Source organism: Balaenoptera ricei, chromosome 3 (genome assembly GCF_028023285.1).
Source record: "Balaenoptera ricei isolate mBalRic1 chromosome 3, mBalRic1.hap2, whole genome shotgun sequence".
Taxonomy (NCBI): domain Eukaryota; kingdom Metazoa; phylum Chordata; class Mammalia; order Artiodactyla; family Balaenopteridae; genus Balaenoptera; species Balaenoptera ricei.
In genome coordinates, this window is record NC_082641.1 from 166,349,870 (window position 1) to 166,374,883 (window position 25,014).

A 25,014-nucleotide genomic window follows, 5' to 3' on the forward strand; every position below is an offset into this window, starting at 1 on the left:
ATGCTGTCCACCTCACAGGTGCCACACACAGAAGCTGCATGAGGTACCTGCCAGGCCTGGGGTCTTGGCATTTCCTATTCCCTCTCTCTCCTGCCTCTGCCCCTTTGCTCTTGCTGGTACTTCTGTCCCTCTAGCCACCTTCCCCAGGGGGCCTTCTGATTCAGCATCCCTGTGTCTGACCTTGTCTGTGGACTCAGGGACCCCCCGAGGGGAGGAACTTGACGCCAGACCCCAGCCAGGCCCCTGGCGTGGGTCAAGCTGAAGGTGAGGATCTGGGCTGGGGGCTTTGAGCCTGACAATGGAGGTGGCCATGGAGGCTGGCAAGCCCTCTAGCCAGCTCACCTCGCCCCCTCCTGGCCAAAGCTGGGTAGGCACCCTGTTCTGTCTATCCCGTGTTTCCATCGCTTGGACTCTAGGGAAGGGGGCAGGGAGGTGCTGGTGGGCACTGGGGCCTCACTTTCCCTAGGCAACTGCCTGACAACTCCTGGCTCTCTAACAGGTCTCCTGCCACGGGCAGGGATCCTTCCCCTGAGTTGCCCACCCTGGGCCTCCCATATCTGTCTGGCCTGAAGATGCCTCCTTTTCCCAAGGGAGGGGGGGGGCACCAAACCAGGAGAACAGAATCAGGAGGAAGGTAAATTCGGTAACCTGGGGATTACACAGGAATCCATCTTATTTTTTAAACTGTGCATGTATCTTTCACATGCTCCTTCCTGTCTATATTTTTTGTTTTTTTTAATTGAATAGTACATTTATTTATTTATTTATTTATTCATTCTTGGCTGTGTTGGATCTTCGTTTCTGTGCGAGGGCTTTCTCTAGTCGCGGCAAGCGGGGGCCTCTCTTCATCGCGGTGTGCGGGCCTCTCACTATCAGGGTCTCTCTTGTTGTGGAGCACAGGCTCCAGACGCGCAGGCTCAGTAACTGTGGCTCACGGGCCTAGCTGCTCTGTGGCATGTGGGATCTTCCCAGACCAGGGCTCGAACCCGTGTCCCCTGCATTGGCAGGCAGATTCTCAACCACTGCGCCACCAGGGAAGCCCCTGTATTTTTGTTTTTAAAGGAAGCTCTGAGGACACAACAATCATTTGCAGACGTCCAGCTGTGGGTCAGTTCTCTGGGGGTAGAGAGCCAGCATCACCAGAAGGTTCTGTGCCCCTCTCTGGAGATATAAACCCCTGAGGGCACTTTGAGTGAGCATTGTGATGTGTTTACAGCATTGGGGGGGCAGCAGCTGAGGTGCAGAGCACAGGCTAGTTCTTCCGTAGATAGTGAGGTCTGGGGGAAGCTGGGTCTCGAGACAGGGGACTGGCAGGGTCTGGCTCACAGGGCCTAGGGCCCTCAGCCTCTCAGGAGAAGAGGTCATCAGTGTTTGGGGCAGGAGGGCTGCCTGGGGGGGGTGGGTGGCTAGGCAGCCCTGGGGAGGGCTGGTGAGGTCCTAGCCACCCCAGCCCAGTAAGGAGGCCCTGCCCAAGAGGAGTGGGTGGGTGAGGAGGGGCAGAGAAATGACAGGAGCCTGCCGGCATACTGCACAACACCTCAAGGCTTTTCTCTGCCAGGCAGGCCCCTGGGCCAAGACCCAGGTGATGGCCTGCTTTGCGCCCTCCACAACATGCAGGCACTGGGGGAAAAGGCCCCCAGCAATCTCACCAATGACTCTTGATTTGGGGACCCTTCACAGCAGCAAGAGGACAGTGGGGGAGAGAGTTCAAGTAGCACAGGGGTGGAGGGATGGTGCGGGACTGGGGGTTGGCGGGAGGCCACAGTCAGGCCCCCAGCCGGGAGAACGTGGAGAGGGACCACGACAGGCCCCCTCTCCCTTCTGATCAGCTCAGGGAGGCTTCCCAGAGGAGAGGGCTCCCCCGTCTGTCACCTGGAACCCGCCTCGGTGGCTACCTCGGGGGAGCGCTGTTCCCTGCCCAGCTTGGCTCCCTGCTCCGTCCGTGCTACTAGACGCCAGCTTTATTTGATCTTGGGTCTTGCTTCTTCAGGTCGGCTCCTCGGGCGCGCACGGGGCTGCGTGGGTCACTGCAGTCACCCGGGCTGAGGCTGGGGAGGGGAGCTGGCACCTGGGCACCGCCGCCCCGGGACCGCAGGGCCCACACGGGACTCAACCGCTGCATCTGCGAAACGGACGCGAGAGCTCCCTCCACGGCCGACCACTGAGAAGGCGCGCGCAGACGCAGCCGGACTCTGCCAGGGCTGAGGGAGAGGGGGGCGGGGGGAAGGAGGGGTGCGCGCAAGCGCAGCGGTGAGAGAGGCGTCGTCCCTGAGCCCCGCGCTTGTCCGCGGTCCTGTCCCCACCGCCCGCCCGGAGTCTGCGTGTGCACGCCGCAGCGGGGGAGTGGGTGGGACTGCGGGCGGGACCGCCCCGTTCCCCAGCGTCCCCCGCGGCAGCAGGCACTGACGTGGCCGCCGTCAGAGCCGCCATCTTGTGGGAGCGAAACCAACGCCTGCCTCCGAGCAGCAGCTGCGCCGCGGCCGCCGAGGGTGAGGCTGGGCCCGGGCCGAGGCGGGGGCGGGGGCTGAGTTGAGGCCCGGCGTGAGGCTGGGCCGGGGCGGTGAGAGCCGAGACAGGTCCAAGGTGAGGCCGGGCCGGGCGAGGGTTGAGGTGAGGCCGGGCCGTGGGTCGAGGCGGGGAGCCGAAGTGAGGTGGGTAGAGGCGGGGAGCCGAGGCCCGGCAGGGGCCAGGGTCGAATAGAGGCCGGGGGCTGAGGAGAGGCTGGGCCGGTCTGGGGGTTGAGGCCGGGCCTGGGACCGAGGCGGGGCGGGGCAGGGTGGGTGCTGTGTGCTGGGCCAGGGGTCTAGGCTGGGATGGGTGTCGAGTAGGGGCCGAGCTGGGTCGGGAGCCAAGTCGAGGCCGGGGAGGGGGTCGGTCGCGCAACCCTCTCCCCAAGCCCCCCAGAGCCGCCGGGGCGGGCGTCCGGAAGTCCGGCCCGCAACGCGGGCTCTCCAGGAAGTCTCGCTTCCTGCTCCGCCTGCGAGGCCTCCTGCCTCGGGGTCGCGAGGACCAGGAAACTGAGGCCCGCAGCCCGGGACGCGGCCAAGGTCACACGATGGCCAGGGTTTGAGCCCAGTTCCTGTCTGTTCCGAGCACGGAGCCGGCGAGGCGGGGCGGGGTTCGGCGTCCGGGTTCCTGGGCGGGTGCTGTGGAGCTGGGGTCTGAGTGGGAGTGCCTGCGGCCCAAGGAAGCCCCCGATGGACGCGCTGGCGGCACTGTAGGGCCCCTTTATCCAAGCTGGCTGCAACCCCAAGATTGCTTCCTGGGTGCCTTTGGCATGGATTGGAACACACTTCCGAGCTGGTGAATCTTTAACCTACCTTTGGAACGACCTGTCCAGGGTTGAGGCGGCCTCCCTAGCAGAACGTCCTAAAGCTTTCTTATTGCCCAGTCCAAGTGGTTACGGGAGGTAAAACGGTAGCTTTGTTAATAAGGCTTGGCAATTAATTATAAAGTCCTTAAAATACTAGCTAATCAACTGAGCACTTCTGAGCTCCTCAAAACACCAAGTTGCTGTTTTAAATGAATCAAGCAAAAATGCACAAGAAATCATTTGCAGGAGACAGGCAATTCAGACGATTTGGGGTGGCCCCGGAAGTCACTGTTGAGAGCTGTGTAGTTGATGTAGTTGTAGCTGATGTAGTTGGTGTTGGAGTAGTCAGCTCTAGTTCTTGTTTCAGAACTAGTGGTCAGCGTTTTTTTCTGCTGGCTGTTTGCATGGTTGCTCCTGCATTGCTGGCAGTGTGTGTGTGTCTGAAGGAGTGTGAGATGCCATGGCGCATGCTGTGTGTGGCGTCCTTGGAGTTTTCAGAAGCTGTCAAGAGTAGCCAAAACTGGAAGAACTTTGAATGCATGGTGTTGTTAGCTGGGTCCAAAATTATGAGGAATTGAGTGTGTATGTGTTTACCACAAATCTGGCCACATTGTTAGAGTGTGCCATAAAGGTTTTCTCTAGTTAACTGGTAGAACGTAGTGTGCCTCTTCACTGGGCGTGTCCTGTTGAAACAAATCCTTGTCACTTGGGCATTAGAAACCTGCTGTTTCCCGTGAGGGTTAACTTCAGATACAGGTATTCAAAATTGCTACTTTAGAAAGATTTACAATAGTTGGTTTGGATAATAGCTGACTCACATGCTGTCTGCTCATTGTAAGAAAGTTAGTAGAAAGCAAAAACTGGTTCTCTGCTTCTCACAGTTCTGGTTTTTAAATCATGTGGTTTAGCTATTTGCTTTGCCTCTTGCACAATGTGAAAAGGGCGTTCAAACCTGCTAAGCCACCTCTACCAAAGATCAGACGGGGTTGAAACTACAGGAAGGTACACCTGGACTTTTCTGTTTACTTTAGTAGAATTCAGTATGGACCATCAGCCACTGAGGTGATCTCCAGGGTCGAATGGCTGTAGGAATAAATCTAACATAGGGGAACAACCTTTGTGCAAGTTCATAAATAGTATATTAACGTGGTTTGAGAGAGTTAAATCAGTTTCCTTCAGATTCTTCAAATTCAGTGTTGCCTTGAGGTATATGAATTTAAATCTGCTCCTTATCACAGTTCAGGCTCACCAAGCATTTCTGCAGCCTTCCTGAGGGTTGTGATCACTTACTGAGCTGGTGTTCAGAGCCAGCTAGCCTGTGCTTGCCATAGCATTTATGACTGGTCTCTGTACACATTGTCCCATAGATATTCTCCCCTTTGACCTTCCAACTTTTGTAGGATTAGGAGAATGAAGGAAATAAAATGTACATCTGTCAGAGGTGGTTGGGAAAGAAACATGAAAAATTCCTTTCAGTTGGGATCTTAACATTAAATAAGAACTTACCTCTTTTGTGGTCTGTCTGCTCATCATTGGTGTGGATGGTGTTAGAGATGTCCTCCCAGCACCATCTGAAGTGGTCTTTTGGAAACGTTTTTGACCTAATAGTGGGTTGAGTGTAACACTTCCTACTGGCAGGTAAAGGAGGGCTTGGGAATGTGTGAGTGTGAAAGAATGGGGGTGGGGTTAATTTCAGAGTGTGAGCCAGGGTGAGGGGGTTACTTCATCCTTAGGTTCTTATCCTCTTGTGATTGTTATAAAGTCTTTAAAATATAGCATCTGTTATAGCTATACAGCTCTATCACTATTCTGGAAGGTAGTTCAACATTCTCAGATGGATCAGATGGCCTGATTAGCTAGAAAAAATGTGGCAGAATTTAACACAAAAACATCAAAGCTCCTTATTTCTAGGAGAATCTGTTAGGCCCTCACCCAGTTCTTTCACCCAAGCTTCCTTATATGAGTGGGAGGAAATGGTGAAGCTATCTGTTGCAGGGACTAACCTCCATATTCCTAACAAACCCATGTTTCCTGGGTTTTGCGTACATTGGAGACAAGAGCTTGGCAGCCTGGCATCAGCACATAGAAAGGGAAGAGTGAGACTTATCACTCACTGAACAAGAAGAGACAGAAAAAAGCATACAAGACAGGCAGATTTTACACACATAGCAATCGGGAGCGATTCTCTTTAGGAGGCAAACATTTTTACACACCTGAGGCTACAGGGGTGACTGTTAGTATACAGCATAAATTAACAGAAGCCCCAGTTATGATCCATGCACATTTTCAGAAGTTAGAGATGTACAGTATATTTTAGAAACATTAATTAATGTTTAATCAGAATTTAGTAAGTTTTGCTCCTCAGAGGGATGCTAGCAAGCTAGAAGAGTTTGTCTCCAAAGAGCAAGTCATATGTAAAATAGCCAGCATCTTTTAGTTTGTATTGTACATCAAATTATTTTTGCAGTGATGTATGTGGGAGCTAAACAGAAAGCTTAATAGTACTAGGTCTCTGAGGTCCTGGAAATTTTTAACGTGAAGTTTTTAAGTATCCTATCAGTCTGACTTAGGGACAAATGGCCAAGAAAACAATTTCAAGATTCTGTCTAGACTCATATGTGAAGAGTAGGAATGAAGGCAAAGTTAGATGTGCCAGTGTTTTGATCACAGGTTTCAGAATAAAGGATGTCTTTAAAAATTGCTGTTAAGAGTGTGTTTTCCTGTGAAGTATTCTATTATCTGTAGATGAGCGTGCAGTTCCTAGCTGATTGAATCTATTAATTTATATTTAAAATACTGTATCTTTTGTCAATTTTGGTGATGTAACTTTGCTTAAAATAATTATAGCTTTTAGCATTTCTCTTTTGTCAAAGTGATAGGAGATCTTGCAGATTCCTGGGGAGATCACTGAAAATATATTTTTAGTCACTAGTTGCAGGTATCTGAGAGCAGGTTTAGGAAGCAGATTGTGTACACACCTCTCCTGTGGTATTGAACTTTGCTGAGATGGACGTGTTTGCCCTGAGTAGTTAACTGTGTCACTACAGCCCAGATTTCCTCCTCACTGGAATGTCAAAGGAATGTTCAGATTCCACCACACTCATGTATACTTTTAAACCAGTGTGAAATTCATCATTGAGTTGATAGGGTTTTTTTTTTCCTGACAAACTAATTTTTCAGAAAAGCATATGTGTATGATTAATCTTTCTACTTTTTCATACTTAAGGCCCTGATAAATGTTCTTTTATGATTCTTTTCTCCTTCTTGACAGTGAATCTCTTGGGTGCCCAGGGAGGTGGCCAGTAGAGAAAGACAGGTGGAGATAGAGAGATGGGTGGAGGAAGGTGGGTGAGCTCTGGGCAGAGGAGGCCTCACTGGCAGAGTATAAGGCTGGGTGGAGACGCAGGGCCATGGCAGTGAATGGAATGGAAAAGCAGGCCAACAGGACACAGTAAAAGGAGTGGGCACTGAGTTAGACCTATCAGGAGGATAGGGGAGGAGGTGCCATTTGAGTAGAGGTATAAGGGAGTGGGGGTCCTGTGGGTCTTTGGGAGAAACAAGAAGCTTCTCCCAGGCAGGGGAACAGTAAGTGCAAAGGCCCTTAGGTGGGAGTGCACTTAGTGGTTTTGGAGACCTGCCAGGAGCACAGGAGGGGAGAGAAGCCTGCTGGTGTGTACCAGTGGTCCTTGGAGGGGTAGCCCCACAGAAAGGGTATTTTGGGAACTTGTGGGAGGATTTTGGGCTCTCTCAATGGTGGGAGGCAATACTGATATTTAGTACGTTTAGCAGCAAGAATGCATTCTGCATGACTTTCATGTAGGTGAAAAATCTGTTTATATCTTAAACCTAATTCTGTTTATGTACAGAGTCAACGTGTGTGTGTGTGTGTGTGTGTGTGTGTGTTTGGTTTCTGGGGTGGGGGTGGGGGGACATTTCATGGACACAGCAGGCCCTCAGTATCTGAGATGCTGGTGTATTTGTGGCAGTCTTCATTTGGTGGTTCTCTGACTACCTCCCTTGAACTTATAGTGTAGTCATGACCAATACTGAAGGTCATGTTTTATATTATATGACACCATCTTTCATTTCCCTGTTACATTTTAGTTGGGGCAACATGGGTTTTTTGCAGTCTGGTGTGTATGTTGGTTGTATTGTCTGCTAGCTTCCTTTCTGGATTGCAGAGGTGCTGCGAAATGCCATGGGGGTGTCGGCTCTGATCTTCTTAAGGAACCTGACTTAGTCTGACCTTTCCTAACAGGCCCCTCCTGCTGGCATTGAGAACACCTTGCGGAGTGGAAGCTACAGGCTTTGGGAATGCCAGAGGAGAGATGAGGTGGCCGGGACCAGGTGGATAGTGATGGGGAAGCACCTTTCAAAGGGAGAGGTGATGGGACTTGCCAGTAAAGTAAACAGATTTGGGGATGAGAGGGACAGAGAGAGGAATTGTGAGTGTCTCCGGGGTTTGGGTCTGAAGAACTGGGAGGAAGTTGCAGAGGGTTAAAGTGGGAAAGAGTGGGTCCTTTATATTTGAGGATTAGATTTTGATGGGAGACCCATGTGTTAAGGGGGTAGTAGGAGAGAAGTCTGGAGGTGAGAGGAAGCTTCACCTGGGGTCCCATGTAGGGGACTGCGTTCCTCTGGGAGTGAGTGGCTGGATAGGGGCAGTACTAGGGAGTGAAAGTGCAAGACACTGAGTGCGATGGGACTGCTGGTCACCTGAGGGGGGTGACGGGGACTGCTGGGAGGTTTTAGGCAGAGGATGGCAGGAGCAGGTATATGAATGAAATTCCCCTGAGTCCAGGGCTGCCCAGGGTTTGAAATGTGAGCAGAGGTGAGAAGAGGCCTATTGAGAGGTTGCTGTGGCTGTTCAGGCCAAACACGAGAAGTTCCCACAAGGACATTGGCCTCCCAGGCAAGACCAGCTGCTTGGAGAGTGAGGCAGAGGTTACCCTGAGTGCTCTGAGCTGGTGCACCTCTGGGTGCTCCTAACAAGGGTCTCAGGAGGGCAGATCTGGCAGGGGGCTTGCTTCAGAGGTAGGGGGATCTAACAGAGGCTCTCAACCACTGCTGCACTTTGCTATTCTTTGTCCTCTGGGAAGCCCATCACTCAGAAAAAGAGGTGGGGCTGTAGTTTATTTTTACATTTTGTTTTCAAAATGAAAGTTCTCTGCAGGCAAAAATCAAGTTTTGGAGATTGGTTTAATCATTTTAATCACAAAGTCCCCTTGTGCTGAAAAAGCCTCAGGGGGCCACCTGCCACTCTGAGAAGTTTGAGGAGGAAGAACTGGGCACTCTGACAGCTCATGGTTGGTTGCAGTTCCCTTTTTCTTCAAGGGTGTGGAAAGGGGTCTGAGCAACACTGGCTTCTCCAGAGCCCCACCCTCGTGCCAGGAGAGGGTCCTATGTCTGCACCATGGGTGCAGGTGGCCTCCTTGAGAAGGCACCAGAACAGAAACCATAGGGGCTTTAGCATGTTTGTGGTGATCATATAATTAAAGAAGTGGAGTGACAAAAACAAATTAATGTGATATACTTCACAACAGAAATCAGAATCCTGAATTGCCTTCTCTTCCTTGTTCTCACTACTGGAACTGAAACGTAGGACTGTGTTATTTGACAGGTGTGCCTGCCCTTTCTGTCAGGATCACGGGGACTGAGACTTCAGCAGCTGGAGCTGTGTGAGTGTGTGTGTGTGTGTGTGTCCACGCTCATGTTGAAGCTTTTAGCTGCACTGAGAGGACTATAGTGTAACTGTGGATCAGTCTTTGACATTGCTTGGCCCAGAGTCTCTAAGAACTAATTTACCATTGAGGTGAGGTTGGAAGGATGAGCACAGTCGCTGTTCCACTTCTGTTTCACCATCTGTCAGTTGGATTCATTGAGTACTGTTGAGCTTATGTGTGCCCAGGGCTGTGCTCATCACACAACTACTCCTTACATGAGTGTGGTGACTGTTAGCCCCACAGTGTGTCGAGGGTATGCTGAGAACAATAAAAAGGAAAGGACTCTTCCCGGTGGAAGGTGGCATCTGAACTTGGCTTCAGAGGTTGAGTGAAGGGCTTGGTGGGCATGGCATACAAAATCAGTATGGAGACGGGACAGGGAGCACAGCCAAGGTCAGAATGTGGGCCTGAGTGACTTGCTGAGGAGTTCCAAACCAATGGTTCTCTGTTTGCCACTGGGATGGGTTGAAATACAATTCTAATTGATTTCCAAAGGACCACCGATGTGCAGAATTAGTAAGGAGTTGGTGGTATGACACTTTTCAGGGTATCTGGGTGGTTTAGAGTTGCCTGTAGTTTCTCTAATCCTGCTTTGCATTTTAGTCATAAATTGCTTTGTTTCCTCCATTTTCAGTTTAATTTGTTGTACATTTTAATGTTCTGAGGTTGATGCAAATTTGTTTTTGGTTTTGTTTTTTCAGTCTTTTAATTTATTTTTCCAGTAACAATTTCTTTAGACTTAAGTGTGTTTAGAGTCAGATGGAGGGTGTATATGCCCTGACTTCTGGAGTAGAAGTGCTCATTAGGGTCCATGGCACTGGCCCCACCCACCACAGTGGGGGGCCCAGGCGCCCACCACCAGGTCTGCAGGACCAGGAAGCCATTCCATCACTGTTGCCCCATCCCATGGGCTAGCATACTCAGATGGTCCTGCATAGCTACAGGGGGCCAGGAATGTAGGTTTACTCTGGAAGGCCTCGAGCCCAGGGACAAATCTGGGAGAAGAAAATACCAAGGAGCAGCCAGCGTCTGCCACCAGGACGAATGCACAGAACTGTGAGAGATGCTCCTGAAGTAGCATCCGAGTGAGGCCTCAACTTGTGGGTATCATCCACTCTTTGTTTCACTCCAGTTGGAGGCCACGTGACATTTGTGTTCAGAGGTCCTACATGGATATTGTTTTCATTTGGGGTAGACCCTCTGGTTATTTGCTCCCATCTGTAGATTTCACGTCAGTGTAAGTATCTTTGGTAATGGGCTTTGAGAACAGTTATGTTAAAAAATAGTAAGTAAAACTTTAAGACTATGAATAAGGGAGAATTGCAAAACATAAATAAATCTATTCATCAGTTAAATGCTTTGGATTTTGTAGTTATTGGTTAAGTAGGATTAATTGCAGTTACACTGTTTCCACGCTTGCCTTGTGGTTGGTATGCTTGTTCCATTAGACAATGGACAGTGACTCTTGGATATTCATGTTAGTATAGACCAAGAGCTACGTTCATGAATGAAACTCATTTCTTGTTGTCATTTTAAGGATTTCACCTTGAATCTTAAGCTGGCCAAGAGGGACCTAAATTGAATTTCACTGGTTGCTCCTCCTAAGAATCAGACCTGACCGGAAACCCCTTCCTTCAGCTTTGGGAGGCAACTTGCAGGGCATCTGGAGACCAGGGTTAGTGTACTAGCCTCTGGATTTCTGGCACTCATCCTCCTCTGGGGCGGGGGGGGGGGGGGGGTGTTGGGAACGGGACTGCTGCATAGAGGCCAGGTCTAGTGCCTAACTGATTCCTGCAAAACATCCTAAAAGTTTTGTTGTGAAAAACAAAAAACAGTCTCTCATTGGACTTCATCTTTAGAAGCAGACCTGAACTATACAGTTCTAGAATGTTTTTGCATGTTCTTTCATTTATTCTTCTTCTTTGTATTGAAAGTTGGGAATCAGGGTAGATGAAATGGGTGGAGGTGGTCAAAAGGTACAAACTTCCGGTCATAAGATAAATAAATCCTGTAATATGAGGTACAGTATGGTGACTGTAGTTTACCGTACTGTATTATATTTGAAAGTTGCTAGAGAGGAAATCTTAAAAGTTCTCATCACAAGGAAAAAAAGGGTGACTGTGTGAGGTGATGGGAGTTAACTAGACCTTTTGTGGTGATCATTTCACAATATATTCACATACCAAGTCATTATTTTGTACACCTGAAAATAATACAGTATGTCAGTTATATCTGAATAAAACTGAAAGGAAAAAAAAAGTTCAGTCAACTTAATTACATCCTTTGAGTGTCTCAGGCTGAATATTCTTCCTTCTGAGCGTGTTGTTGATTCTTATCTTCATCACAATTGTGTTAGGCCTGTGAGGTGTATCTGCCTATCACTAGTATTGGCACGTTCAGTATTCTTCTTATGATAATTTTTATGAAAAAGTGACAACATGTAACGCTCTACTCAATTGCAGAAAAATGTTAGAGCTACAGAAATGGAATGTTGGACTAATAGAGTAATGACTTAAGGCTTTATTTAGCTGATGGGGTGGAGCTACAAGTTGATGTACAAAAAGCAGTTTGTAGCAGATTATATTATGTGATCATATTGCCTATGAAAGTAGAGGACCCCCACCCCTTAAAATTAAATCCTACATGTCAGGGATGAATTAGGCTTTTGAGTGGTTGATAATCTAAGCACATATTTGACTGCTTGAAGAATGAATGAAACCCTTAAAGAAAATGTTTTATAATGTATATCAATTCCTCAGGAAGATCTTCACTTTGTTAATTTCTCTCAAATTAGATATTAAAACTGACATTATGAACTGTTGAGCTGTACATTTTACTATATGTAATTTACACCTAATAAACTTCAGTTTTTTTAAAAAGAGCAAAAAGAAAAAAGTTCTGATGTCACCTAGCTGTTCATTTGAATAGGGGATTCATCCATGTGATCTCTCATTTACAGAGGGACCAGAACAGCCCATCACATCTGAAGCACAGAATAGAATCCAAACCCTTGTTTTTTGCCTCCCTGGGTCACATTTTTGTTTCCCAAGACATGCTCTAGGTTAGTGGTTTATTCTTCCTACTGATTCCCAACAGTTTGGGTCATCTTGATATGGATACAGAGATTTTGTTAAGTAAACCAGCTCTAACAGTTTCAGAAAATGTGACAAACTTTCCTTCTGCAGAAGTAAGCTGCACAGCTCTGTAGGGGAGGGCTGTCCCTTGCTTATCCTGAATCCTCTGAGGCTTGTTAGGAGATGCAGCAGGCACAGGTAGAGGTTGTGGGTACATATATTTCTCTTCAGCAGCTAAACCAGTCACTCTGGATTCATTTACTGGAGTGGAACGGGTGTAAACTCACGCTACGTTTTTTCCTCCCTGCACTGGCTTTCCCAGTGAGGCCTTTGGTTGGCCTTGGCCTGTAGCGTAGTAGGTCTTTGCATGCAGGAGTGTAGGCAGCCAGTTGTGTCTTGTTCTTTGCTATAATGTTGAACTGCCACCCTATCATTGTTTCTGGTCCTAACCAGAAAAAGGAAAAAACCATTCTTAAGGGGCTGTGTCCGCTCAGAGCTTTCTGTCTCAGGAAAGAGACGTGCTGTTGTTGCATCTTCTTATGAGCCAACTCGAAGATGCAAACTCAGGTAGGTGCAGGGAAGTGCTCTTTTAAGAAAATCAGCGTCTTCACTGCTTACAAATACTCACGATCATTACCATGAACCTGAAAAACAGGTTTTGACCTTAGTGCTAGGGATCCTGGTGGAGGAAAGGGTGAAATAGGCCTAGGCTGGGCATCCTACAAGTTAGAACCTGTGTGGAGAGGCCACTCTTGTGGTCACTGTTGAACCTTTCCATTGTGATACTGTGTTCGGTCAGGAGCTGCCAGGGTCCCTGGACCAGGTGCAGGGCGGGTATAGATAGATGCTTGTATAGTGGGAGAGACCAAGTGCTGTGTGTAGCGTCTTAAATCCTAGGTTTGTGCTCATCCCCATCCAGGTTCAGCCACCAAATATATGGCCCACTTCCCCTTTAGGGCTTCAGGACTTGAGTAAGTTAAAAAACTGTGTGTGGAAGGCAGGGACCACACTGATGATCAGGGCTCAGCAGACTGCACGGCCAAGGCAGGCCAGGGGTGAGTGGGCAGACACGCTGGGGTGGGGAGGGGAGGGTGGTGAAAAGGGCGTGACAGGAGGAGGAGGCTCTTGGACTGCCATGGCTGTGACTGACTGCATTTTGAGGCTGACATGCGGGTGTGGGCCTGCTGCTGGGCCCAGTTTACCTGGAATGTTCCATCAGTCCCATGTGGGAGTTGGGAGAGTACACATAACCTTTTCACCCCTTAGTGCCCAGGCTTTTGTGTCAATTTGTAGGAACATAACACTAAAACAGGTATAAACAGCAGTCTTCCATCCTGCCTCCCAGGGATAGCCCCTTTCATGCCTCACTGTACTAAATAGTGTGCTAATACTGTTTCTCAGTGTGTCAGCTTTGGACGGTGAGGGTTGGCCCTTGAGACCACAAGTTCTGGCCTCAGCTTTCCAATACCCAGCAATGACAGTCAAAGTATCGTGACTGAGTAAATATTGCTCACTGCTGAGTCAAGTGGTGACTGGCTTATGGTTTCCCTCAGGAAATCTTAAATGATTTCTTTGCATTTTCATCCTTGGGTTTTTTTCTGTGTACCTGTCATTAGTTTTTCCCAATTCCCCTAGAATTGCCAAACCCCATGTTTAAACCACATAGGTAACTGTTCCTCTTTTCCTGGAATTCTCCTCCTTCCTGCTGCAGCCCGGGCTGGCTGCTGTTCAGGCCTGTCTCTGTGTCTCCCTCCATCACCTTGGGGGCTCCCCCTGCCTGTGGCAACCTGGAGAAGAAGGCATGTGTGAAGCCTTGCATTTCTGAGCTCTGTTCTGCCCTTTGGCTGATACAGAATTACAGACTGAAAGTGCTGGTTATGTCTCTCTTTTGGGGGAACAGTTTGAGGTTCACCACTTAATTGAGGGAAAGGCGTGGAGATTTCCAATACCTACATAGCCTCCTCACTATATCCCCCACTAGAGTGGTGCATTTGTTACAGTTGATGAACCTACATTGATATATCATCATCCAGAGCCCATAGTTTACCTTAGGGTTCACTCTTGATATTGTGTGTTCTGTAGGTTTGGAGAAATGCATCATGACACGTATCTACCATCGCAGTTTCACACAGAATAGTTTCACTGTCCTAAAAATCCTTTGTGCTCCACCTATTCATCCCTCCCTTCCACCTAACCCCTCACAACCACTGAAAGGATCTTTTTACTGTCTCCACAGTTTTGCCTTTTCCAGAATGTCACATAGTTGCAATCATAGGTGTGTAGTATTCTTAGATTGGCTTCTTTCACTTAGTAATGCACATGTATGCTCCTCCATGTCTTTTCATGTCTTGATAGTGCCTTTCTTTTTAGTGTTGAATAATATTATACTGTTTGGATGTACCAAGGCTTATCCATTCACCTACTGAAAGACATCATGGTTGCTTCCAAATTGTGGCAAAATTTGGAATGAATAAAACTTTTTGGAATGAATAAAACTTCTGTAAACATCAGTGTGCAGGTGTCTGTGTGGATGTTAGTTTTCAGCTCCTTTGGGAGCATGATTGCTGAATTATATGTTCAGAGTATGTTTTGTAAGAAACCTCCAAACTGCCGAATAGCTGTACCATTTTGCATTCCCTCAGGTAATGAAGGAGAGTTCCTGTTGCTCCACATTCTTGCCATTGCCAGCGTGTGTTCTGGATTTTGGCTTTTGGTCATTCTAATAGGTGTGCAGTAATAGCTCATTGTTTTAAGTTGCATTTCTCTGAGGACATATGATGAGCATCTTTTCATTGCTTACTTGCCTTCTGTAAATCTTTAATGAGGTTTTCATTAAGATCTTTGGCCCATTTTTTAAATTTTAAAATTAAATTTAAATTTGTTATTGTTGAGTTATAAGTGGTCTTTGTATATTTTGGATGACAATCCTTTATCAGATGTATCTCTTGCAGATATAGTCTCCCAGTCTGGTTTTTGTCTTTCACAGAGCAGAAGTTTGTCATTTTAATGAAGTTCAGTTTATCAGATATTTCTTTCATGGGATCATGTCTTTGGTGTTGTGTCTAAAAAGTCATCACCATACGCAAGGTAGATGTTGGTCTTTTAAATTGCTCCTCGTTTCCCCCTGCCTTTTTTTTTTTTTTTTTTAATATTTATTTATTTGGCTGCGTTGGGTCTTAGTTGCTGCACGCAGGACCCAGTTCCCTGATCAGGGATCGAACCCGGGCCCCCTGCATTGGAAGCTCAGGGCTCTAGCCACTGGACCACCAGGGAAGTCCCAGTTTCCTCTTTTTTAAATCTTGTGTGTGTGTGTGTGTGTGTGGATTTTTTTCACTTTGGTTGTGAGGTTTGCTGTTCTCTGTGTCCTAATGCCCTGTTCTTGTTTTGTGGGCACCAGGTCCCCACCATGTTGATGCCAAGGCTGTGTGTGGGTTGGGGATTTTGTTTGTTTTTTATTGTTTTTTTCTTTTTTTTTTTCTTTTTTTAAAATTTATCTATTTATTTTTGACTGCGTTGGGTCTTCGTTGCTGCACGCGGGCTTTCTCTAGTTGCGGCGAGTGGTGGCTACTCTTTATTGTGGTGCACAGGCTTCTCACTGGGGTGGCTTCTTGTTGCGGAGCACAGACTCTAGGCACACGGGCTTCAGTAGTTGTGGCATGTAGGCTCAGTAGTTGTGGTTCGCAGGCTCTAGAGTGCAGGCTCAGTAGTTGTGGTGCATAGCCTTAGCTCCTCCACGGCATGTGGGATCTTCCCGGCCCAGGGCTTGAACCCGTGTCCCCTGCGATGGCAGGTGGATTCTTAACCACTGCGCCACCAGGGAAGCCCTGTTTTTTTCTTTTTAAATGTCTTCTGTCTTCTCTCCAAATTCTTTGTTTCAGTCACTTGCATTGGGGGCTTCTTAAAGGGAGATAGGGGCATGGCTGTTTGAGGGCCTCCAGGTGCAAGAATCCATAGGTCCTTGCTTTGAGGCCTCTGGGTTACATGTGAGGGTCTGCAGGGCAGTGTGCCTCCCTGTTGATTTTGCCGTATCCGTCTGTTTCCAGTACAGTGCACCCCATGCCCTCCTCTGCCTGGATAGCAGAGTCAGGGCCCCTGGTTCAGTTGCTCCAAAAAGGTCCCTTGGCTCTCCTGCGGAGCTGAGGATGAGTACTCGGTCAGGGTCAGACCTCACCAAAATTTGCTGTCTTCTGTCACCTCTTTCCACCTCCCCCCACGTTTCTCTCTTGAGTCAGTCATCACTTATTTCTTTATTGGTAACGATTTCAGGAGTAAGCTGAGATAAATGTGTGTGTTCAGTTTATTCTGTCTTCCATAATTTATCATCGTTTATATTTAGGAAAAATGGCTGCAGAAAAGGAAATATAGTAAAGATATTTTTAAATTTTGATTTTATAACTAGGTAATATTATTCAAAACCAAAAAGAATTAAAAAGTGTTGAAAGTGCACTGAAGCCTGCTGGAAGGGCCTCCACTGGACACCTCTAGGACCACTGGAGCATCTAAGTCACAGTGGGGTGGTGATTCTGACCTACTGAGTAAACTAGGAATGCACAAGTTCACACTATATCAGTATATGGAGAAGTGGTTCCTTGCAGTAGAATGCTAACTAACTAATAGCTGGAAGGAATGACTCAATAGAAAATCACCATTTGACAGTCCTCATGGCAATAATTCAGCCAGGAAATGTCAGAGTGCTAAAACTAGAAGGTGGAAGTTGGATGAGGAGCAGGACATGGACTTAGTCACTCAATACTCACTGATGACTAAGGCAGAAAGTAACTTGCAGTGGAGGCCTGGCGACTCCACCTGAGCCTGTCATCAGAGGTGATAAGGAATGGTGGGGATCTGGGGCACCGCCCCCCAGGTGGGGTGCAGTGGGGCGTGCCTGTGGCAGGCCCATATCTGTGTCCTTCATGGGTCTGGCCTCTGACCGCAGCAGTGTCCATCCAAAGTCCAAAGACTGGGGAGCTCATTGTTACTTCTAGGGGGGTCAGGTATGCAGGGCAAGGCTCCTTCCAAGCCTTGACAGTGGCTTCCACCAACACCCTCTCAGAGGTCAGGTGCAAGCAGCTCCTGCCTGCTTGGAACAAGTTCTCTGTGGTTCATTTGGTTTTCTGTCAACACTCACACAGAATTCTTCCCAGTTGAAGGCTGCCCAGCTCGCCACAGCTTGGCTTCACCTTAAGTGCCAAAAGTCCAGATTTCTGGCTTCCCTGGTGGCGCAGTGGTTAAGAATCCGCCTGCCAATGCAGGGGACATGGGTTCGAGCCCTGGTCCAGGAAGATCCCACATGCCACGGAGCAGCTAAGCCTGTGCGCCACAACTACTGAAGCCCACGTGCCTAGAGCCCGTGCTCTGCAACAAGAGAAGCCACCACAGTGAGAAGCCCGCACACAGCCACAAAGACCCACCTCAGCCATTAATTAATTAATTTTTTTTTTTTTTAAAGTCCAGATTCCTAAGCATTTGAGAAAGTGACCGTTTTTCTCCTAAGGCCTTGTTTGGAAATAAAACAGTTGAAGGAGGAGAGTACTGAGCATGGAGAGGCCAGGCCTGGGCAGCTCTGGTGCCTTGGGCGCCTTTTGGGACAGGAGATCCCGTCCTCCGTGAGCCTCACTCTCCCACAGCTGCGGTCACATGTCCCTTCCTACAGGTCTGAGTGTCTGGGCCTGGTCTCTGACCTTGGGTCCAGCCAGCTCAGTGGTATCCTAGTGCTCTGCGCTGCTGAGTGAGGAGAGCCTGGCAGGAGCCCAAACACAGCACGTGTGTTCTCATACAAGCATGTTGCTGCACCACACAGGCCTTCTCCTCTCTGGGACAGCACTGACCACAGCTCTTGGGAAAGTGTCCCCTGACAGGCTCCCCAGGGTCATTGCTGTGGGCTCACCCTTAGACTGAATGCTCTGGTGTGCTGCCCTAGAGCCCAGGTGTTCTCACTCCACCGGTCCTGCCTGCAGGGTGTGCTAAGCTCTCAGCGTGTTGGGAAAGGTTGGCTTTTGGTCTCTGCCATGGGCCCTCCTAGCTTCTCGTGTGTTAGTTGCCTTAACATTGGACTGTTTTTCATTGAGACTTGGAGCAGTTGGGAGACATGGTAGGGCCTTGGAGTGGTTATTTCTGGCCCCTTGAAAAGCTCTGTATTAGATTATGGAGAATCTAGCATTCATTTGAAAGCCACACCTCTCCACGCATGTTGGACATTGCACCCCACAGTGGCAGGTTGTAGGACTTAGAGGTAAGTTACCCTGAGGCCTTGGGCATCACTTCCTGAGATAATGGCAGCAGCTGCTTCAAAATCCGGTCAGCCCTGTTCTAAGATTCCCATTCTCTCCCTTCTAAGGGTGATTTCAGGGCTCAAGAGGCAGGCAGGCAGGACTCTTTTTTCTTTTGGATAGGAACCAGAATTTCATCAGCTTATGCCTTGTGAGTTTTCAGGAGAGATAGGATGTCCATCTGTCTGTCTGTGGGTGAGTCTGTCTGTCTCTGAGCTGCTCCTGCTTTGCTGGCCCTGGGCAGCACAGAAAGAGACACAAGGACTCCTTGTATCTGCAGGTTTCTCTGGCCAGTGTTGCTCCCACCAGTCTACAGCATGGGGAATATCTTTGCAAACCTCTTCAAGGGCCTTTTTGGCAAAAAAGAAATGCGCATTCTCATGGTGGGCCTAGATGCTGCGGGAAAGACCACCATCCTGTACAAACTGAAGCTGGGTGAAATCGTGACCACCATTCCCACTATAGGTGAGGAGGCTGGGCCTCGGGAGGCTAGGGGGTAGTGGTAGCCCTGGGGAGAGCCTCACACTGGGTCTCCTCCAGGCTTCAACGTGGAAACCGTGGAATACAAGAACATCAGCTTCACTGTGTGGGACGTGGGCGGCCAGGACAAGATCCGGCCTCTGTGGCGCCACTACTTCCAGAACACACAAGGTGAGGGTGGGCCACCCCATTACAACCCCTCAGGAGGGGGGCTGTGGCCTTTGGGAGAGGTTGGGGGTGTCCCGGCTGCCTGCACTAATGCTTACTGTTCCCTATGCAGGTCTCATCTTCGTGGTCGACAGCAATGACAGAGAGCGTGTGAATGAGGCCCGAGAGGAGCTTATGAGGATGCTGGCAGAAGACGAGCTCAGGGACGCCGTTCTGCTCGTGTTTGCTAACAAACAGGTACGCATGACTGAGCCACCCTGTGTGCTGGTGGTGGGTGCATGTTAGGCAGCCAGCCTCTCAGCGATGGAGGTCTGACGGGGGTCACAGGTCAGGTGGAGAGGGTTCCATGCAGTCCCCTTGACCCACGCCCGCTTTGCTACCCTCCCCCCAGGACCTCCCCAATGCCATGAATGCAGCTGAGATCACGGACAAGCTGGGTCTGCACTCTCTGCGCCACAGGAACTGGTACATTCAGGCCACCTGTGCCACCAGCGGGGACGGGCTCTATGAGGGACTGGACTGGCTGTCCAATCAGCTCCGGAACCAGAAGTGAGCTGTACTCTCTCCTCCCCTCACACTCCCTCCTTCTACCCTCGCTTTACTCTCATGTGGCAAACGTGCCCCTGTGGTGTGAGTGCCAGAAGCTGTCTCCATGGTCGGTCACAGTGTGCTTCACCATGCTGTAAATGTGCAGACGCAGCCTGCAACTGGGTTTTTATTTAATGTAAATAGTTTTTGTTTCCAATGAGGCAGTTTCTGGTACTCCTATGCAATATTACTCAGCTTTTTTTATTGTAAAAAGAGAATCAACCCACTGTTTAGTACTGAGAAGGGATTTTAGGCACACGGGTCATCCAGGCGTCGCTGTGTCAGAAAAGCCCGATGTTCCTCTTCTGGGCTTTACATCTGTGTTGAGATCCATTTTGGTGGTTGGTTTTTAACCCAAACTCAGTGCATTTTTTAAAATAGTTACAAATACAAGATAAGGAGAACACTTGAACACACAGAAGGGAGAAATGTGCCTAGTGTAGGTTCTGCAGTAATGGCCTGAGTCCAGTCCACCAGTGGTCTGTTTCCCGTTGGGAACGTGAAACGGGGCAGAACCAGCTATGATCCATTCTGCATGGTCACAATAGGGTCCCTGTGATTTGCTGTCTTGGGTCATCCCACACCCCATAGCGTTTGTGCTTGTATCTGTGCTTACGTGGCTGCCCAGGAGATGGGCTGGAGGCTGCAGCCACCGCTCTCAGACCCCTTGGAGGAACCCCAGCCTTTTCTTGGGTCAGCATGGGCACTTTGGTTGGAACGCTCTGGTTTGAGCGGGAGCCCTGCAGTCCCCTTGCTTGCCTGCTCCGGGCTCTCTGGGGTCTCACCAGCAGGAGCGCGGGTGGTCATCCTTGAGCCCCAGCCCCTCGGAGCCCCTGTCTACGTGTGCTTTCACTCCCTCAGCCTGCAAGGGTCAGATTTGCCATCGAAAAATGATAACCTCTACTTTTTTCTTTTGTATTTTGATAAACACTGAAGAAGCTGGAGCTGTTAAACTTTATCTTGGGGAAAACCTCAGAACTGGTTTATTTGGTGTCGTGGAACCTCTTACTGCTTTCAATACACAATTAGTAATCAACTGTTTTGTATACTTGTTTTCAGTTTTCATTTCGACAAACAAGCACTGTAATTACAGCTATTAGAATAAAATCTCTTAACTATTTCATGGCTCTCCCATTTTTGGGTGCCCCTGACTGACAGTCTGCCTCTTGGAAGCTGGGCAGGGACAGCTGCTTCCTCCTCACTTAGGGAGGGCAGCATTGCTCTGACTTGCCCCGTTCCCTCTCTCTGCCCATCCCTTCCTTGCCACCCCACCCTTGTCTCCCTGCCCCCCCCTCCCCCACTGCTTCACTTTCCCATGGGTGGGTGTGGGTATGTCCCAGTGCCCTTGTGGTGACCACCTCATTGGTCTCATGCTGGCAGTCCAGCCCCCTGGTCCCAGTCTTAGCAATGCTTGGTTGTGAAAGGGACAGCAGGGTCACCACATGGAGTATCCCCAAAAGGCTAGGGCCAGGTGGTATGTGGAGGAAACCCGCCACCCTTCCCAACATCCACCCTCTGTGGTACCCCCCAAGCCAGCCAGCTTATCCTCTGGAGGGGCGGGAACCCCTGGCCAAGCTCCACGTCACTGCCACAGTGATTTACCTATGCCTGGCTGGGTGCTTTGTGCACCTGTGCCAGACCCCGTCCCACTTTTGCAGGGGTTGTCCCTCTGACTTGGAGCCCTTCTTGGCACCCTTGTTCCCCTCACTGGGTGCAGGCATTTGGCAGGCGAAGGTCCAGTTGTCCTTTCCCCCAGGAGGCAGGCTGCCCCACCATAAATAATGATCTGCTCTAACAGGTTGAAAACCAGTGCTGAGTGCTCTGAAGACAGAATTGCCTTTAGCTCTCATTTCTTTGAAAATCAGAAGCAAAACAAGAACCTCAATAATGAATCCAGTCTGGGTTTTGTCTTTATTCCAATGTGGTTGTAAGATGTTAAGTTTTCACTTTTTCTGTGGAGGGCCAGGTTGTATGTATGCCTCCCAGCCTTGGAGATGGGGGGCCGGGTGGAGGGAGCCAGTGCTGTTGGAGCACGCAAAGGGGGAGGGGGTGAGACAGTGGTTAAGAGGTCCCTTGGTGGCCTGGGGAGACAAGGGTGGCTCCAGGTACAAGTCCAAGTCCAGCTCCCCATGATCTAAATGCCCAGGCTGCCCCTTCTAGCATGCTCACCTACCTGCAGCTGAGCACCCTTTGGCCCCTCTGCTCTCCCTGCTGGCCATACATTACCCAGGACTCTTGGTACACCTGAAGTTGATGCAGGGGACCAGGCCAACATGGGACCCCAGGATGCTCACCTCCAAAAGGACAGTGCCCCTCCAAATGGGCTTGCAGGTAGTCTTGCTGGAACTCAAGAGATTTACCACATTTTCACACATCACTTTCTATTGTGACACATGACAACAACCTTCCCTTTAGTATGAGACACTTTCCACGTAAAATAAGTTTATTTAAGTACAAAGAATGAGTCAACACAAAGAAGAATAGAAGTAGCCATACTTGGCCACAACTAAGCCTCTTTGGGGACCTGGGGTGACCCCCACAGGCCAGCCCTCCAGATCCCTGGGCCTCAGTCGCTGTCATGCCTGTGCTTCCTCTTGCAGCAAGTCGAGGAGTCTGAGTCATGCCTAAGGGAGACCAGGGGACACCTGGCGTGAGGGCCCCTGCCTGCCCAGCATTCTGTCTCCATCCCCAGGCAGCTGTACCTACTGGATGGGAGCAGGGGGCTGTGAGGAATCCGGTCCCCTCCCGTGCTCCTTTTCTTTCCTCTTCTCTTTCTTGTGCCTCTTCTTCTTTTTCTTCTCTTTCCTGCTCTTCTTGTGGCTTTCAGGGCTGCAAAGGGTGATACGGAGTGCCAGGAGCCTCTGGGGTTTTGGGGGTCTAGCCAGGGGTGGGGCCACCACAGTAGCCACTGACCGTGTGTAGCCATTTCAACCTCAAATCACTCAAGGAAACTCCTCAGTACCATGTGTGGCCAGTGGCTACCATGGTGGGCATCACAGACACATTCCAACCACGGCAGAAAGGTCTGCAGGGCAGCACCTGACAATCTCATGGCTCCTTCCAGCCCTCCCATTGGGATGCCCCTGCACTTTTGGGGCCGGGTGGTGACCCCCTCCTGTGCTCCCCAGACCCTCACACAAGTGGCCCATCTCTGAGCATCCTCCTCCAGGGCCCCTGACCCTGCTGGGGGTCGGTAGGCAGTCATGAGACTGCCCCAGGGCTCAGGATCTCCAGAGGCTCCTCAAAAGAAAAAAGGGGCTGGAGCTGGGGAGTTCACTGACTGGAGAAGCAGCCAACATGCTGAGAAAACAGTTCTGTGCCCTGGGAGGCCTTACCCCGGCTCCACCTTCTCCTCTGACCGAGGCTTCTTTTTGGCCGAGGCCGGGGAGGTCCCTGTCCGACTGCTCTCCACGCGGTGGTGCTGCCGAGAAAAGCCACTCGGGGTGTGCGGGGCACCCCGGCATACCGACCGGCGAGAACCAGCCAGAAGCTGGGAGGGTATCCCCAAGGAGAGACGGCCTGCCCCCATGGCCCTCAACAGGAAGAGACACTCAGACCGCCCCCCACCCCACCATGGGATCCCAGGATGTTTGGGGGTAGTTACCGTGAACACTGAAAGTCCCAGCTTAGCAGCCTCTTTGTCTTCCCGGGACAGCGCCACTCGCCCTGCAGAGCCACTACGGGGACGTGGGTGAGATCCCCCCATGGTGAGACCACCCCCCCCCCACACACACACACCCACGGCGAGGACCGCCCCCCATCCCCAGGCCTCCCTAGAAAAGTGGTGCGCCCAGACGACCAGTGCTAGCGTCCACCTGGGTGGCTGACAGTGCGGAGCCCCGAGGAGCCACGCCCTCGCGATTTCTGGGGCCCCCAAGGACCCTCCGGCCCCTCACCTGGAGCTCCCCAGGCCCAGGAGCCGGTCCACTCCCTTCTCGGGGTCACCTCCTTCCCGCTTACAGACTTCGACAAAGTCCTGTTGGGGGGGTAATGCAAGTGCTCACCACAGCGCGGGGTCAGCCCCCTCCCAATCCCGCCCCCGCACTCCAGGAGGGCCCACCTCTCACCTCCTTGCTCAGGCCGGTGGGCTGCTTCCTTACGTTCTTGTAGCCTCTGCGGGGGGCCGCGCGTGAGCTTCAGGGAGCTGCGGGCCTCGCCTCGGCCCCTGCCCCTGCCGCGCCCCCACCCGGAGGTAAACCAACACCCTCCCCGCCCCCACCCCGGCCCAAGCTCTCAAGGCGCACTCACAGCGCTGCCATGAGCGCCTCCTGCTCCGCCTGCCTCACAGCCGCCAGCTCCTGCTCCCGGCTCAGACCCGCGCTGTGCGCCCGGCCCTTGGCGTACCAGGTGAGGTCACGGCCCTTCTGCCAGCGGCCCACCGGGGCCATCAGCGAGTTGCCTGCGGGGAACGGAACGCCGAGTGCTCGGCACGGCCCGCGGGTCGGCGCACCCCCAGCCCGCGAGCCCCCGGTCCCTGCGCCCCGCTCACCCAGGTAGTTCTCCCTCTGCTTATCAGTCTTCACATCCTCCCAGCTGAACTGGTCCTGCCCGCCGCGCACGCCGCCCCGGCTGGAGCCGAACATGGTAGCAGGCAGCCCTCTACCTCCGGACTTCCCGGTACCCAGGCCCCACAGGTCCCCGCTCCCACTCACGCGGCGCACGCTGTGACGTCACGCCTGCGCCAAACCCGTGCGCTTGCGCTCTGTTCCCCCTCACCTCCCGAAGGTGTCCCGCCCTGGCGCGCCTGTGCCTCAGTGCCGGCCCCGAGCGCCTGCGCACTGCCGCGGCCCCAGCGGTGGCACTGGCAAAGGTGCGGAGGCTGGACCCGGGCACCCCAATGACAGGACAGCCGTTATTAGAAGTCACGTTATGTGGGTGACGCCCCAGAGTCACTGTTCCCATTGTGTGCCGTGTTCCCTTGGCTGTGCCGGCAGAGGGGCAGGCACTGGAGAGACGTCTGCAAACCCGCACTAAGTTTCCCGGCTATAGCTGCTTGAGGTTTCTATCAGGTAGCAGGCTGCCCCAGAGACAGGGAGCCGCCAAGGTCAGGTCGCGCCTGCACCGCTCGTTCTCCGCCCTCGGGGGTACCGGCTGTGTCCAGTTCCCAAGGAAGCATTCAAGCACACCTCATCGCGTTCGTTCCCGTGACAGCGCAGAGAACGCCTCAGTCACCCACAAAGTGTTGGCAGACGCTTCTCATTCGGCACCGTTTCGGTCATTGCTGCTGTCAGGTGATGGCTCAGTATCCGAAGTAAATTGAGCTAGTCGTAGTGCAAGCGCGTTCCGTTTATCACCACAGCGAACCAGATTAGATTCAGTGATAACGGTGCTAGTGAGTGGAGGGGTGCCACTCTATTAGCCAACCCCTGCTGAATTGAACCCGTAGGGTGAACAAACGT

General features: G+C 50.9%; 2 protein-coding genes across 4 annotated transcripts; one reads left to right on the top strand and one right to left on the bottom strand.

Moving 5' to 3' along the window:
• The first annotated feature begins 2,382 nt into the window (after nt 1-2,382).
• On the top strand, nt 2,383-20,735 carry ARF1 (ADP ribosylation factor 1). 3 transcript variants are annotated; one of them, XM_059917943.1, is made up of 6 exons: nt 2,417-2,489; nt 10,574-10,711; nt 18,660-18,844; nt 18,920-19,030; nt 19,140-19,264; nt 19,419-20,735. In XM_059917943.1, exons 3-6 carry the CDS (start codon nt 18,697-18,699, stop codon nt 19,578-19,580), a joined length of 546 nt encoding a protein of 181 aa, XP_059773926.1. In that variant the 5' UTR covers nt 2,417-2,489; nt 10,574-10,711; nt 18,660-18,696; the 3' UTR covers nt 19,581-20,735. The 3 variants fall into 3 exon arrangements, with proteins under 3 accessions (XP_059773924.1, XP_059773926.1, XP_059773925.1); XM_059917941.1 differs by lacking the exon at nt 10,574-10,711 and having other exon boundaries at nt 2,383-2,489; XM_059917942.1 differs by lacking the exons at nt 2,417-2,489; nt 10,574-10,711 and adding an exon at nt 2,496-2,583.
• Nucleotides 20,736-22,040: 1,305 nt separating this feature from the next.
• Nucleotides 22,041-24,285, bottom strand: C3H1orf35 (chromosome 3 C1orf35 homolog). The gene is made up of 8 exons (XM_059919694.1): nt 24,105-24,285; nt 23,864-24,014; nt 23,683-23,728; nt 23,512-23,591; nt 23,220-23,292; nt 22,951-23,036; nt 22,322-22,444; nt 22,041-22,239 (listed from the first exon to the last, which is right to left on the bottom strand). The coding sequence occupies exons 1-8, from the start codon at nt 24,196-24,198 to the stop codon at nt 22,182-22,184; spliced, it is 711 nt and encodes a 236-aa protein (XP_059775677.1). The 5' UTR covers nt 24,199-24,285; the 3' UTR covers nt 22,041-22,181.
• Nucleotides 24,286-25,014: the final 729 nt, after the last annotated feature.

Excerpts from the sequence above, each read along its gene's own strand:
- ARF1 (XM_059917941.1), top strand. The coding sequence starts at position 18,697 with ATGGGGAATATCTTTGCAAACCTCTTCAAGGGCCTTTTTGGCAAAAAA. Across the intron at positions 18,845-18,919 it reads GACCACCATTCCCACTATAG|GCTTCAACGTGGAAACCGTG; the intron begins GTGAGGAGGCTG and ends GGTCTCCTCCAG. Across the intron at positions 19,031-19,139 it reads CTACTTCCAGAACACACAAG|GTCTCATCTTCGTGGTCGAC; the intron begins GTGAGGGTGGGC and ends TTCCCTATGCAG.
- C3H1orf35 (XM_059919694.1), bottom strand. The coding sequence starts at position 24,198 with ATGTTCGGCTCCAGCCGGGGCGGCGTGCGCGGCGGGCAGGACCAGTTC. Across the intron at positions 23,729-23,863 it reads GAGGCGCTCATGGCAGCGCT|AGGCTACAAGAACGTAAGGA; the intron begins GTGAGTGCGCCT and ends GGCCCCCCGCAG. Across the intron at positions 23,592-23,682 it reads CCACCGGCCTGAGCAAGGAG|GACTTTGTCGAAGTCTGTAA; the intron begins GTGAGAGGTGGG and ends CCCCCCCAACAG.